At 46.8% G+C, this 13,948-nt stretch overlaps 2 protein-coding genes across 2 annotated transcripts; one reads left to right on the forward strand and one right to left on the reverse strand.

Annotated features, from left to right (window-relative positions):
* Positions 1-7,842: 7,842 nt before the first annotated feature.
* Positions 7,843-11,739, forward strand: stmn4 (stathmin-like 4). The gene is made up of 6 exons (XM_084699661.1): positions 7,843-8,042; positions 9,032-9,095; positions 9,258-9,353; positions 9,597-9,802; positions 10,033-10,224; positions 10,569-11,739. Exons 2-6 carry the CDS (start codon positions 9,083-9,085, stop codon positions 10,626-10,628), a joined length of 567 nt encoding a protein of 188 aa, XP_084555787.1. The 5' UTR covers positions 7,843-8,042; positions 9,032-9,082; the 3' UTR covers positions 10,629-11,739.
* Positions 11,740-11,795: 56 nt separating this feature from the next.
* il17a/f3 (interleukin 17a/f3) lies at positions 11,796-12,946 on the reverse strand. The gene is made up of 3 exons (XM_084700275.1): positions 12,932-12,946; positions 12,560-12,744; positions 11,796-12,418 (listed from the first exon to the last, which is right to left on the reverse strand). Exons 1-3 carry the CDS (start codon positions 12,944-12,946, stop codon positions 12,142-12,144), a joined length of 477 nt encoding a protein of 158 aa, XP_084556401.1. The 3' UTR covers positions 11,796-12,141.
* Between the last annotated feature and the right edge of the window lie 1,002 nt (positions 12,947-13,948).

Genomic DNA, 13,948 nt, shown 5'->3' on the forward strand with positions numbered 1-13,948 from the left:
AAAACGGGTATAAAAACATGACAGATTACATATAGTATTTCTGTAGAGCTTTTTGTGTACAACACATCTCACGCAATGCATCACATACAGTACAGTACTGTAGCCTGGCTGTGTTCGAATAACCCATGTAGTTGCAGTGAAACCAGGTTTTGTCTTCTCAAGCAAGCCAACTGAATATGCTACACTATACAGCCATCCCCCCCCCCCGCCCCCCCAGCCCAGCCTCGCTGCTCCCACCCCCCCCCCTCCCCCCCCGCTCCAGTATCTAGGCTGCGTTGTCCTCTAAGTGGGAGAGTGTGTAGGGAGGAGCCCTATTGTGGGGACAGTGAGCTCCTCTGGGCCTCCAGCCAGTGTGTGGCATGACCACGCTGCCAGCTGCATCGCTGGGTCAGATACCTTGACCCGTGACGTGCCCCATATTGGGTCCACTGGCCTGTGAACACAACCGGGCCCGTCTCTGAAAATGGACTGGAAAAAAAAAAGTTTTAGCCCACCCTCGGTTAGGTTAATAATGTGTCTGTTTTATCCTTCTGCCTGGCTCTCTGTCTGTCTGCCTGTATGGCAGTTTGGTCTGAGGTGCAGGTCAGGGAGCAGAGCAGATTCTGTTCCAGTTTAAAGAGGAGGACCTTGACATTGGTCTGAGGAATGTCCACCAGCAGCCTTCCTGTCCTCCATCCATTCACTATCAGCAGGAGGCAAATGGGACGTCAATATGGAGGGGTACACCGGAATCTGGGTGAACTTGTTGACACTACCAAGCTCTCCCATTGGTTGAGTGACTGTGTCCAATGAGGTCATTAGTAAAACTTTGTACTAGCATGGATTAGTCTGCATTCTGTAAAGGATAAATACACAGCGTTGAGAACACGAGCTTTCACAGTCTGCTACTGCTGAAATCGAACCCAACTGAGGTTAATTCGAATCTGTTTTTACTGTGTGGAGAACAGGAGCTACTGTCAAACTGTGTTATCAAAGTCAACAGCATGCTCTCTTGTCATAATACATGAGCGCATCCCTGGCCTCTGTTTCTCCACAGGAGAGATGATTGGTACCATTAATAAACACATGGATCCTCTTTCTCTGCTTTGACTGAGTGGCCTGACTGTTCCAGGTCACTCAGCATGTGGTGTGCATGCAGTTTAGAGCTGGAAGGTATCCGGTTTGGTTTCAGAGGGTTAGGGTTCATGATGTGATTAAGGGGCGTCCTGTGTGCCGCAAGACTGTGGTATTGCTCTGAGCTAAAGCCCAGGCCTTCATTTGGTATCTCATGTAATGTGGTTCTGATGCCATATACAGTATGTCACCTTATGATGGCCTGATGTCCTTGAACCACCTCTTCTGCATTTGAATGGCAGCGTTTTCATGTTTAGACAGATCGTCTCACATCTCACCTTGATTCTCTTGGTTTTTACCTTTATTCAACCAGGTACGTCCACTTCAATCACGTTCACAGCAACCACATGGAGGACACACATGTATCTCTGCAAGGGGCCCTGATCTTGTGCAGTGCCCACAAGAGGTGTGCTGTTTGTGGGGGAGCAGAGGGGGACAGCCTAGGGGCCCTGGAGGTCGAGGCGGTCTGTGTGGGGCCATCATTGACACTCAGCACCAAAGCAGAAGAGCATGCCGGTGTGTCAACTCCACACACAGCAGCTTTTCCAGGGCACATAAACATCCAGCTCTCCAGGTCTAAAGAGACACAGAGGACACACACACACTCAGACTCCCGCTGGGAAACACCACGTCAAACACTGACTCTACACACACGCACCTGGACTCACGCTGGGAAACACCACGTCAAACACTGACGCTACACACACGCACCTGGACTCACGCTGGGAAACACCACGTCAAACACTGACTCTACACACATCCTGTCACTACCTGCTCCACCCAGGACCTCTGTGTTAGCCTCACCCTGGGATGTCTGGGGTATCCATTTATCCTTCCAGACTGTTCCAGACTGTTTCTGTCCTGGGGAGGAGGGGTGTTGGTAGTGTACAAGTGTCCCACAGGAAGAGAGGCAGCAGACAACTAGGCCAGGGCCAATAAGGACAGTTAAACACAGAGAATGTAGGTTTTGTTGATGTGAAATTGACTGTGGTCTATCCATCGAAGCTTTATTCAAAACAAAGCTTTATTAAGTGCCTGTCACAATCTGTCATAATCACAATCCTTGCAAGAAAAACTCAAGGTTGCCCTATTCTTTACACAAAACGCACTAACCTTTTCTCAGATTAAGTAATGTCTCACCTACCATATAAGCATTCAATAATGAAGTGTTGTTCTTGGAATATACATTTCTATGGAAACATCCATGAAATAACACGGTTTATTGAGGCTCTGAAAGGCCCTCTGTGTGCCACGCCTCATCATGCTGGACCTCACACTTGAGCTTCTGCTGGAGTAAAGACCAACACATTCACACTTGACCGAAGCGTCAGTTTCCATTTGAATCGTCTCCGCGCAACCACGCCTGCACCCCTTGTCGTCACTCCTGCCCCAGACAGACAAAGGCCTCCCTCCCACCATCCGTCAGATTTGAACTTGTGTGTCGTTCACTCTCTTCAAAGACTGTGTTAGACAGGTGATCTAAAGCCCGGGGGGCACCCTTGCCTGATTTAGGGGGCTTCTCTCCTGGCTTCCACGCCCTGGAGTCTGGCTCTCACCCCCCGCTGTGTGGCGTGTAGCCCGCCCTGGCATTGTGGCGTTGGCCATCTCCCCTGTCCTTAGTAAACGTCAGACTTCGGGTGTTTTATGGGTCCCTTTGCCCTCCCGTCTCCCTATGGGGCAGTTCTGGGCCTGGAATGCTGTCTAAAGCCGCGGGCCGTCCCTCCTGGTGTTTAACGATGACACCCAGGGCCGGGCCGGGCCGGGCCCACGGGCCTTCGGTGGTGTGATGGATGGGGGTACCGGAGGATCAAAGGCCTGGCCCGGCCTCTGGGGTTGGTTCATGGGGGAGAGGAGGTCGGGCAGTGGGCTGGGGGATCAGGGAAGGGTGGCTAATTCACTTTTCCTGGGATACATGACGATCCACCTGAACTAATGAAGATTGGCCCGGAGGGATGTCTGGTGGATGCAGGAGGAAGTGGTGAGTTTGTTTCAGGTGTCAGGTGACAGTGGTCCTGAGCAGATGTTCATGTGTGTTTCTGGCACTCAGTTTGATGTTGCTATGTTACGGTAGGCAAAGGAATAGCACAATAAAAAGCCTTGTGCCCCTGACATTGTGCCAGACAATAACCATCGATCAGTAGTTTCAACCTCCAGTTTTACTGGTTCAGTTTAAGGTCCTTCCTGGACACTGCAGGTGAAATAACTGATGAGTTTTTCCAATAAAACAAGGCAAAACAAAAATTCAGGTTCAGCACAGGACAGTTTTTTACCTCTATATCATTAGTTGTCACATACTATTAACCACTGAAATGTAAACTGGTTTGAGTGGAACCATATGTTAGCCATGTGCTGGCTTCATTTCCCGGCACAGGAAAAGATCGTTTTTGGCTGATATTTCAGTTGAGATTTTCAGAGTTTCTGGTTGACAGATAAAAATACAGCACACTGACATGAACTCTAAGTGACACTAAATTCTTATTTGGCAGTGTGTACTGAGCTGTGGTCTGTATGAATGAGATTCAGATTTAGTAATTCCATGGCATTGATACAAATGTGTAAGGCAGTGTTGGAAGTCAAACCCATCCTGACTCTCTCCTGGTTGTGTGTTTGGAGAGTAGAGTATTCATTTGTTCTTCTCTCTCCCTCTCTCTACTCTCTCTCTGTCTTTCTATTAGAGTCTAATCTCTCTCTCCCTCTCTCATCGCATGTCTCTCTCCCTCTCTCCCTCTCTCGTGGTATCTGAGTTTGGGGCCTCAGACAGGGTAGTGAAGGGCACTGTACGACTGCTCCTGATTAACCACTTCTGGGGGTGTCCAGTTACTGAAGAGTAATATGTACAGCTGGGAGATTCTGGAGATGCCCTTGGATTAGATGTGAGTAATGATATGCCTGCAACTACTTCTGTGTCAGAGACCAGTAGCCATAGCTACATGTAATTAAACGCCCAACTGCTCCATCAACCATGACTTCCTCTTTCCCTACCCAGCGTTGACGTGCAACTTCCTGTGCATGAATCATGAAGATTTATGACTTCACACAGTGATTGTTGTTCACCTCAGTCGGGTCCGGAGGGGTTCTCAAGCGTGAGAGCCGGAGGAGACGTGGAGGTCTGCTATCTATTAGAATGTGGATCTCAGAAAGAGCATTGTCACCCCGGACTAGAGGCCAGGACGGGCCAACACAGCCCTCAGAGCATCGCTGGAGGTCAAAGGTCATCTAGTCTGCTTCCACTTCTGTTTGTTCAGTGGGTGACCAGCTGGATCCGCCACTGATGCCGACAGCTCCTTGGAAGTATACAGTAGTATTTCTGATGTCTATACGGTTAGACATCAGTAATAGTATAACATTATATGATCATTATTGGAAGTATACATTAGTTATGGTCCAAGCTGATGTTCTCATGCGGTCATCTTCTAGACAGTATTATAGAATGGTATAATTTTCCATCTTGCAGCTTCCCGTGCCTGGTCTGCACAGTGGTCTCTGCTGTGGTCTCTACAAAAGATATGTGGCTGCCCTTTGATCTCCTCAGCTTCTGTCAGGACAGTTTGCCAAGTGAAACCATCTGTGAATCCTTTGTGGTGAATCCACCTGATGATTCCACAAACAGCTCCAGAAGTGATCATACCAGAATCGGAACACACGCTGTGCTTTCTAGTGAAAACAGGTGAGACTGCGCAGTGTGTGTGTGTGTGTGTGTGTGTGCAGAAAGACTGGAGCCCCATGGAACTCCGACTGTACACACCCCAGAGAGTTCAACAGGATCTTTGAAGTGGAGAGAGGAGGGCTGTTCTCTGTCTCAAACACCCGGTAGGGTCTGAAACAGCAGCCACTCTGAGTTGACTCCACTGAACCATAGAAGTGAGAGAGAGAGAGAGAGAGAGAGAGAGAGAGAGAGAGGGAGAGAGAGGGAGAGAGAGGGTTGGAGGAGTGTCTGCTACTGCCCTACCACTGTCTCCATGCACACACACACACAGGAGTGCAGTCATCCCCTAAGCCTAAACAAACAAAGCTTTTACACTCCCAGAGTGAAGGATAATAAACCCTGTTGTAAAAGGTGAATCAGAAGATTATCAGTCAGTGGGGGTTCCTCACACCTACTTACCTGGGGTGAAGCGACAACATTGTTTAACCCACAATTAAGAATCACAGTTTGAAACCTCACATTACTCCACTGGGCTTCCTGTCTTCACCTCCTGTCATGACGCAATACTGGTGAATGTTAAACATCAAACACAGGTTTGAAGAAAGTTTCTGCTGTATGTAGTTTCTTTTATAAGAAGCCAAGTGTGGGTTTTATTCTTGTCTGCTGATGCCTGCTTCCTTACTTCAAGGTATCCACATGAGGGAGATGCACTTGGCAAGCACCAGAGGGAGCTAAAGTGTCAGTTTATGAAAAACGAATATGAGAGATTTCTCTTCAAAAGTTGTTGGGTATCTGGCATCATCTCATGGGATGAGCATAGCTCAGTGGTAGAGCACCTGACTGTATCTGGAGGTTGCAGGTTCAAATCAACTCCGCATTGCATTGGGTAAAAGTGTAATATGCCAAACAAAGACATGATTATGATCATCGCCTCATAGATGATGATAAATTTGCCTGCTCTCTCTGGTGGCTGGAATGCCGTGCTGGTGACCTCTGAACTCGGTCGGATCCCAACCGCCTCGTCAGTCTCGTGAAGGCGAAGCGGTCATTTTACATGCGTGTGACCCTCAAGGAGAGGCCCTGGACCCCCTGTGGCTGCAGCACTGCCAGGTCACGCTGGGAGGAAGTACACTCCACCACATCTGGAAAAGGTGTAGGGAGGATGCATGCAGGCATGTGAGGGTGGGGGGGGGTGCATGTGTGAGCGACGCTCCCCCTCCCCCCTCCTCCTCCTCCTCCATCCTCCACCCAACACACATACACGTGTGGGCACACCTGCGTGACAGCTTGTGCATGTGCAATAAATAAGCAGTACACCCTGACAGTCATGTCAACAGACACACACAACGCATGGTGACACTGCACACACACACAGCAAAACACATACACACACAGCCAAACACATACACACACACACAAGCGCGCGCACACACACACACAGGAAAACACACACACTCCAGACCCTGCCAAATCCTCATCGCCATGCCTGTCATGTTTCTTCCTCAAGGTAGCTGAGATGGCTGTGATTCGATTAGCGTCGCTCAGTTAGTGTGGTGGTGTGTTCTGGAATAATTGAAATGGGGTGATCTCATCTTGAGGCAAGAAGGGTGATGTCAGATTCTAGAATGACCACTCCTGCTGCCACTCAGTTTGCAGGTTAGGGTGTGCGTGTGCGTGTGCGTGTGTGTGTGTTTGTGTGTGTGTGTGTGAGAGAGAGAGAGAGAGAGAGAGTGAGAGAGAGAGAGAGAGAGAGAGAGAGAGAGAGAGAGCGAGAGAGAGAGAGAGTGAGTGTCAGCGGGTCCCGTTGCCAGGAAATGACACAGTTTAGAGAGGAAGGCGTCTACGTCTATGTCAGCTTCATGCACTGCTGTAAATCAATGAGAGATCAAAGTATGTTTAAAGATGTAAAGATGAGATCAACACCAAGGTGTTCCTCTTTTGTCCTGTCCTCTCTGTCCATCACTTTGAATCTCAACTCTCGTTTTAGCCTTTTATAAATCATGTACTCTTATACAATGTGTTTGATGTCTGAACTCTCTCTTTCTCTTCCTAGTGATCTCATTTCCAGAATATGTGTGATCAGTGGAGAATCTTTCCTGTCAGGCTGATGGAGAGAAGAGGGAAGACAGGAGAAGAAAGAGCAGGAGAGAGGAGAGGGATGGGAGAAGAGTAGAGGAGAAGAGAAGAGAGGACAGGAGGGAAGCAGGTGGAAAGTGATAATAGGACACACCTTAACATGACCCCCTATTTTTTCTATGTCTCTCTCACTGCCTTTCACTGCCCCTACAACCTCCCTCCCTCCCTCCCTCCCTCCCTCCCTCCCTCCCTCCCTCCCTCCCTCCCTCCCTCCCTCCCTCCCTCCCTCCCTCCCTCCCTCCCTCCCTCCCTCCCTCCCTCCCTCCCTCCCTTCATTCCTCACTCCTCCCTCCTTCGCTGTCTCTCGGGGCGATGTTGTAAGCACACTGCGCTTTCATCTCACATGCCTTCAGACAGCCTGGTGACATCATGGGGGTGATGTGAGCTGAATAGCAGATCAAAGGGCGGTAACACACGCGGCATGCTTGTCTGCAAACACACACACACACACACACACAGAGAACACCCTGCTGCAGAGCAAACATACTCTGCTATTTTACCTAAGTGTATTTTGTTGTCTTGTACATTTCTTTAAGAATTAAGTATATTTCAATACCTGTATTCTGCGCTCCATGATAAGGATACAGGAGATAGTTTTTCTTTTGGACAATGCACACACACACATGTTACATTATATGATTTTTACACTTAAGGATTCCTCTTTGTCTTCTGTTTACAGTCGAAGATTTGAATAATTTAGAACTCATCGTGTTGCCTGGCAGGATGATCCCCACCCCTCACACACACACACACACACCCTCTCTCACACACACACACACACACACACACACCCTCACACACACACACCGTTACCCCACACTGACTGCTTCTGCACTGTAGCATTATGTCTTCCCCCCCTGCAGTACAACACAAAGAGTTAACATCCCTCCCCCTCCCTCCCTCTCTGCTCCCGTTGGCTAGGCAGGCTGGATGCTGGCAGTACTGTGGACCAATGGCAGCGCTGGAAGGTGATGTCATATGGTAGGAGTGGTGCTGTTGCTGATGCTGCCCGGTGCCTGTATCTGAGCAAGCAGACGGAGGAAAGCTGAATCCCACCAAGACCTTAACCACCTCCACTACCTCCACCAAAACCAAGACTATCTACACCACCACTTCCTACACCAGCATCAGCAGAGCCTCTGAGAGGGTAAGTCTGCACCTTCAACCCTGACAGTGGAACAACGACCCCTTTGTGGGTGACTGGTTAGAGTAGACTTCAGTGTGCTGTGATGAAGAGCTTACTGGTGAAGATGAGGAGGATGAGGATGAAGATGAGGATGAAGATGAGGAGGAGGATGAGGAGGATGAGGCGAGTGTGGAGTGTGTTGTCGGCTGAACGAGGACTCTGTGTACTCCCTGCACGTTTCAGCCATCGTAGTTAATAATGTATCTGATGCGGCCAAGCCTTGTGTCTGTGTATGTGAGAGAAATGTACAAATCCCACGTTTGTAGATGACATGTACAAATTGAACACCCGTCTCCATAACTACAAAACAAAAAAAATTATAGCTCATATCGTGTTGCATTTTGTGTGATTTGCAGTTTCATGTTGTGCCCTTAGAATGGGTTCATCCTGTGTGTGTGTGTGTGTGTGTGTGTGTGTGTGTGTGTGTGTGGAGGAGAGTTGCTTGGTGTTAGGTAATAGGATAAGGACAAGGAAAAGCTGTGATGGAGGGCACAGACACACACACACACACACACACAGGATGTGGCAGTTGGTCTCCTCAGACAGCCGAATCCTGAGATCTGAGATCTGACATCTAAGAATCTCAATGAGTGAGCAGGGAGGAGGCCGGCTTTTCTGGCTTCTTATTGACAAACAAGGAGTGAACAGCTCACCCTGCAGGAGGTCTGCACCCTGGGTGGCTTTCACACGAACCAGGTGGCCTCTGTGTATGTGTGTGTGTGTGTGTGTGTCTGTGTGTATTAGTGTATGGGTGTGTGTATCTGCAAGCACCTTGAAACAGCCCAGAAGGGAATGCATGAGGACAGGTGGGAAAACATTCTGGAGTGAGAGAGTCCAGAATGGGTCCCAATCTCTCTCTTTCTCTCTGTCTGTCCGTCTGTCTGTCTAATTGTCACTGATCACCATGCAGGGAATGATAACAATCGTGTCACTGTTTTTTTGTCCTATAGGATTGTATTTGGCCCTGAGGTTTTACCTTGAGTGAAAGACACAGGAGAAAGATGACGTTGGCAGGTAAACAGCAGATATGCATGCCAGATCCCTGGGAATTGAACGTGACTAAGACAAAACAAACTCTGATGACTCTTTGGTAAATGCTGCTTTCTGTGGTGTGTGTGTGTGTCTGTGGTGTGTGTGTGTGTGTGTGTAACTGTGGTGTGTGTGGTCACCATGCAGCATACAAGGAGAAGATGAAAGAGCTCCCCCTGGTGTCTCTCTTCTGCTCCTGTCTCAATCCCCAGACAACAGACAAGCCCACATACAAGGCAGAAGGTGAGGCCACACACACATTCGACACACGCACATACTGTATATCTGTGAGGTCCATATCAAATAATGATGTGTTCATTTAGCAGGGGGATTTGAACGTGTAACATTTTGATTTGCTGTCAAATGACCTACTGTAGATCTACAGACACATTCTCTGTCTAAGCTGCATATCTATGAGGTATATATCTGAACTGTGTATCTATGAAGTCAAATTCTAAACTGTGTATCATGCCTGGTCTCTGACAGATGCGGTGGACCTGGGCTGGTGTGCTATCAAGGATGTGGAGGTGAAGGAGCTGAACAAGCGGACTTCAGGACAGGCCTTCGAGGTCATCCTCAAGCCTCCCTCGTTTGACGGCGTGCCAGAGCTCAACGCCTCCATGCCCCAGCGCAGAGACCCCTCCCTGGAGGAGATCCAGAAGAAGCTGGAGGCCGCAGAGGAGAGGAGGAAGGTGAGGAGGGGTGATGAGGAGAAAGAGAATCAAATATATATTTGCACAGGCGCATGCTTTTGAATATATGTATGCAAGCATTTACACAAAGAGACACCTTCTCTTATGCAGACACACAACAAAACACACACACATACACAGACACACACACACTCACACACATACTATGCGTGGTAGTGACTCATGTGTTGGGCACCTCAACAGTGATAACGCTCTCTGTCGCCCCCTAGTGCCAAGAGGCGGAGCTGCTAAAGCACCTGGCAGAGAAGCGAGAGCACGAGCGGGAAGTGATCCAGAAGGCCTTCGAGGAGAACAACAATTTCATCAAGAACGCCAAGGAGAAGCTGGAGCAGAAGATGGAGGCCAACAAGGAGAACAGGGAGGCTCTTCTGGCGGCCATGCTGGAACGACTGCAGGAGAAAGTAGGTTTTCTTTTTTCCTTTTTATTTTAACTTTTCATTATGTTCAGGTTTATATAGGTATATGCCTTTTATGTATTTTACAATGATTCGATTTTGTACTGTGGTTTCTAAGTGGTTTTTCCATTGTCATAGTCAGCAACAACAACAAAAATCCCCTCCAATAAGACATCTAAATTATCACAAAATATGTAATCGATATTCAACCATCCATCTATAATAACTTTCAAGTGAGGTGCTGATATGCATGAAACTTTTGTTGGCTTTATATAGTTTGTGTCCCTGGGGTTTATGTCATTAATGCTAGTATATGCGTGAATTACATTGCTGTCTATGTTTGTTTTCAGGACAAACACGCAGAGGAAGTGAGGAAGAACAAGGAGCTGAAGGAGGAGGCATGTCGGTAGAGGAGAGACGGAAAGAGAGAGCGGAGGAGCGCTGGACTGTTCACTGGGAGTCGAGAAAAAGCAAAGTTCGAGATTATGATAGGAAAAAAAAGAGAAAAACGAAAACAGAGAGAGAAAAAAAGCTACAAATGAGGTGTGAGGTGATTCTGCTGTAACGATTCAAAACTAACTCTAATCAGCTCCCGTTGGGAAACTAATCTTTTAAGTATTTCATGGGGTTCAGCAGAAAACATTATTAAAAAAGCATTGATGAAAAAGTAAAAAAAGATAGTTGGTTTGTTTAGGTACCTGAGCAGGGGGGCAGTACTTCAGCGTGTGGAGAGATTCTGGAACAGGTATAGATGTGCAGGAAGGGGAAGTGGGTTATAACACTATGGACTCAGAATAACACCTCACCAGATCTACAACTACTGTCCAATACCATAAGAGTGTACATCACAGTGCTTATTCCTCTGATGTATAACCGCTAGCACACACATTCACACATACATTCACACACAAAGACATACACACAAACACACCGTTAAACAGTACACATCAATTCTACTTGTGTTACATACAAGTCAGGCTTTTCCAGCTACAACTATCTTATGCACAATCACTCATGCTCTGCATTTTTTTAAGGGTTTATCAGGAATTTCAATAAATTATTAATGAAAAATAAATAAATAAAAATAAAGTTGTCCTTTCAGCCGGAGTACAAGAAAGAATTGCTTGAAATCAATACACTCGTTCTGTCATCAATTCTGTCACAGCCTACTTTATTAACATTAGATCATCAGAAAAGATTACAAATACATTTTGATTCACTTTTAACTTACAGCACAAAAATGCCCTCTGATTTAGATAGACATCAATTTTTTAAGCACACAAATCAGAAGCACATAGTCGTAGTAAATACATGCATGAACAGTAGGTAAAAAAAAAAGCTTAAGAAAGGACAAAAGGAAGGTGATTTTAAGGGGACGTACAGATGGGCTTTGTTCACGGATGCATCGACCGGCGTGCTGGGCTGTGCTTGTCCTGTGTCTATGTACCCTTGTCTCATGCTTGTTTTTAATTTCTTAAAAAGAGACTGAAGAAAACTGAAGAAAGGTGTATGGGTGGGGGGAAGGAGAGAAGGAGGGGAGGCGGCGAGGTTGCCTGAGTCACACTAACTTAAAATGGGAAGCCAGATGAAACCTTCGGTCTGTATTTGGGGGGAGTACTGTTGAATTTATACTTGCTGTCTGTGTGGCTGAATTGTTTTTGCTTTGGCATGGTCAGTAAAGTCTTCTGTCAAAAGATCTTGTTTCCTCTGATGTCTCTCTATGTCCTATTAGACAATACCCCAATATCACTTCAATACTCTACACATACATATACTGGACATTCCCTATCTATTTTTGGATGTTTGATCTGTGATTTTTCAGAAAGAGGGAGGGAGGAAGGAGGCAGCTAGGAAAGAAAGGATCTAAAGAGGGTTCAAACCTGGCCATATTCTTCTATATTTCCTCTCCGTGAAAAGTGAGAGCTAGTAGTAATCCTGCTGGATAATACTGGGAACTACACAGGTGCAGCCCACGGTTACAATCTCACTCTCCAACCTGAACACGTTGTTCCTGTTTGTCCGTCCGTTATTCCGTCTCCTCCGGCCCGGGGAGGGGATCCTGCGCAGGACTAGGGTCTGATAGGAGATAGGCTTGGATTCGAACCCCAGGTCCTCCCCTCCGTGGGGGAACTTACAGTAGGAGCTGATGCACTCTGCCTGGGACAACCGCTGAGGAATGCGGTCCTCGTCAAACATGTCTCTGGGGAATGGGATGGAGAGATGGAGGGACGTTAAGCAAACGCTTTAAATGCCAAACAACCCTCCAGAAGATGGGGAATCGAACTTGCCTCCTGCTGCAGTGAAATGCTCTCTACACCCACTGAGGTAAATCTGGGCTCACCTGTATGTCCAGGGAGAGAGGGCCTTCTTGTCTAAATGTGTGACAACGTCAGAGGAGGTTTTCATCAGACTGGAATCCAGGATTAATTTCACACCCTTGACTGGCTTGTATCTCTTCTTCTGTAGCTCTGTCTTGGCAGTGAGCCCTGGCATCACCAGTCCCAGAGCCAGCAGAGCTCTGCACATCTGCCAGGACACGAAAGGTGTATTAGAAGTGCTCCCTACCAAATCTAAAATCCAAAACCTCATTTAACAACCTTTTCTTTTGAGATCTAACATGTAACATGTTGTTACAATCACTACTTTAATAACTCAGTGCATGTTGGGTACAGCGGTACAGTGCAGAAAAGTGAAATGAGGACGTAAAACTCACCATGAACAGTAGCATTTCTTTTGAGGGTTAGACTGTAGACATCTGTGACTGTGTTCCTTTTGGAAGGTGTTTATATATAGGCAGACAACAGTGTGTTGACTAGGCTTATAGCATTTCCTGCTTTGACTTGTCTGATCTTGAAGAAGATAAGGCTTTTTAATTATTGAGTTTCTGGGAAGTGCCTAGTACCAGCAAATTCTAAATTTGTTTGCTTTAAACCAACATCAGTCCTGAAATCACATATTAACTATAACATTAAACACATAGAAGATTGTATTTCATTTAAGTAAAATGTGAGCATCTTCAGTTTTTCCCCAGTTATTTAATTACATTTGACCTCATTTTGACTAGTCACATGGGGTGTATAGGCTACAAGTCACTGCTCTCAGATGTAGGAACAGTCGACCTGAGTGTTACCTCAGGGGGGGTGTGAACAGGGTTAGAGCTGTATGAGCTGGTTGATGTGGTTAAAACTGAAGGGAGGTTTGACAAATGGTGGCTGATTTGAAAGCAGCACATATTCTGCTGAGTCTGCGGACCAAATGATGTGTGACATAACAGCACCATGTGTGTCCATTAAACATTTTACATTTACAGGTTCTATTCATTTATCAGGCGCTTCTGTCAAACCCGACATACTGTAGATTATTACAGACCTGTGATAATGCAGAAGTGCATAATGTTCGCAACGGTCAGTCAGAACTGTCTGTGTTTCACCAGACCACATCATTCCTTGACTGCCCAACAAAATACTGTTAGAACTGCACTTCTGATCAATGATTTTACAATAAGCAATGCATCACAGGTGTCTGTGTACTCTCTCTGTATTCCATCGATTGCATTAAGGTTGACAGATCTTTATCTAGGTCTATAGGTAGTAAGCAACCAAACCAACCGTCTGTGACTATGACTATCATTTGCAGCAGTTGACTGTACTATGTAGACAAATGCTGACAACAGAGACAACAGGGCACCCAGCGTAACACAACTGTCAGCCCACACTCCCCAGTTACAATA

Source organism: Hypomesus nipponensis, chromosome 6 (genome assembly GCF_054491055.1).
Source record: "Hypomesus nipponensis isolate SF chromosome 6, ASM5449105v1, whole genome shotgun sequence".
Taxonomy (NCBI): Eukaryota; Metazoa; Chordata; class Actinopteri; order Osmeriformes; family Osmeridae; genus Hypomesus; species Hypomesus nipponensis.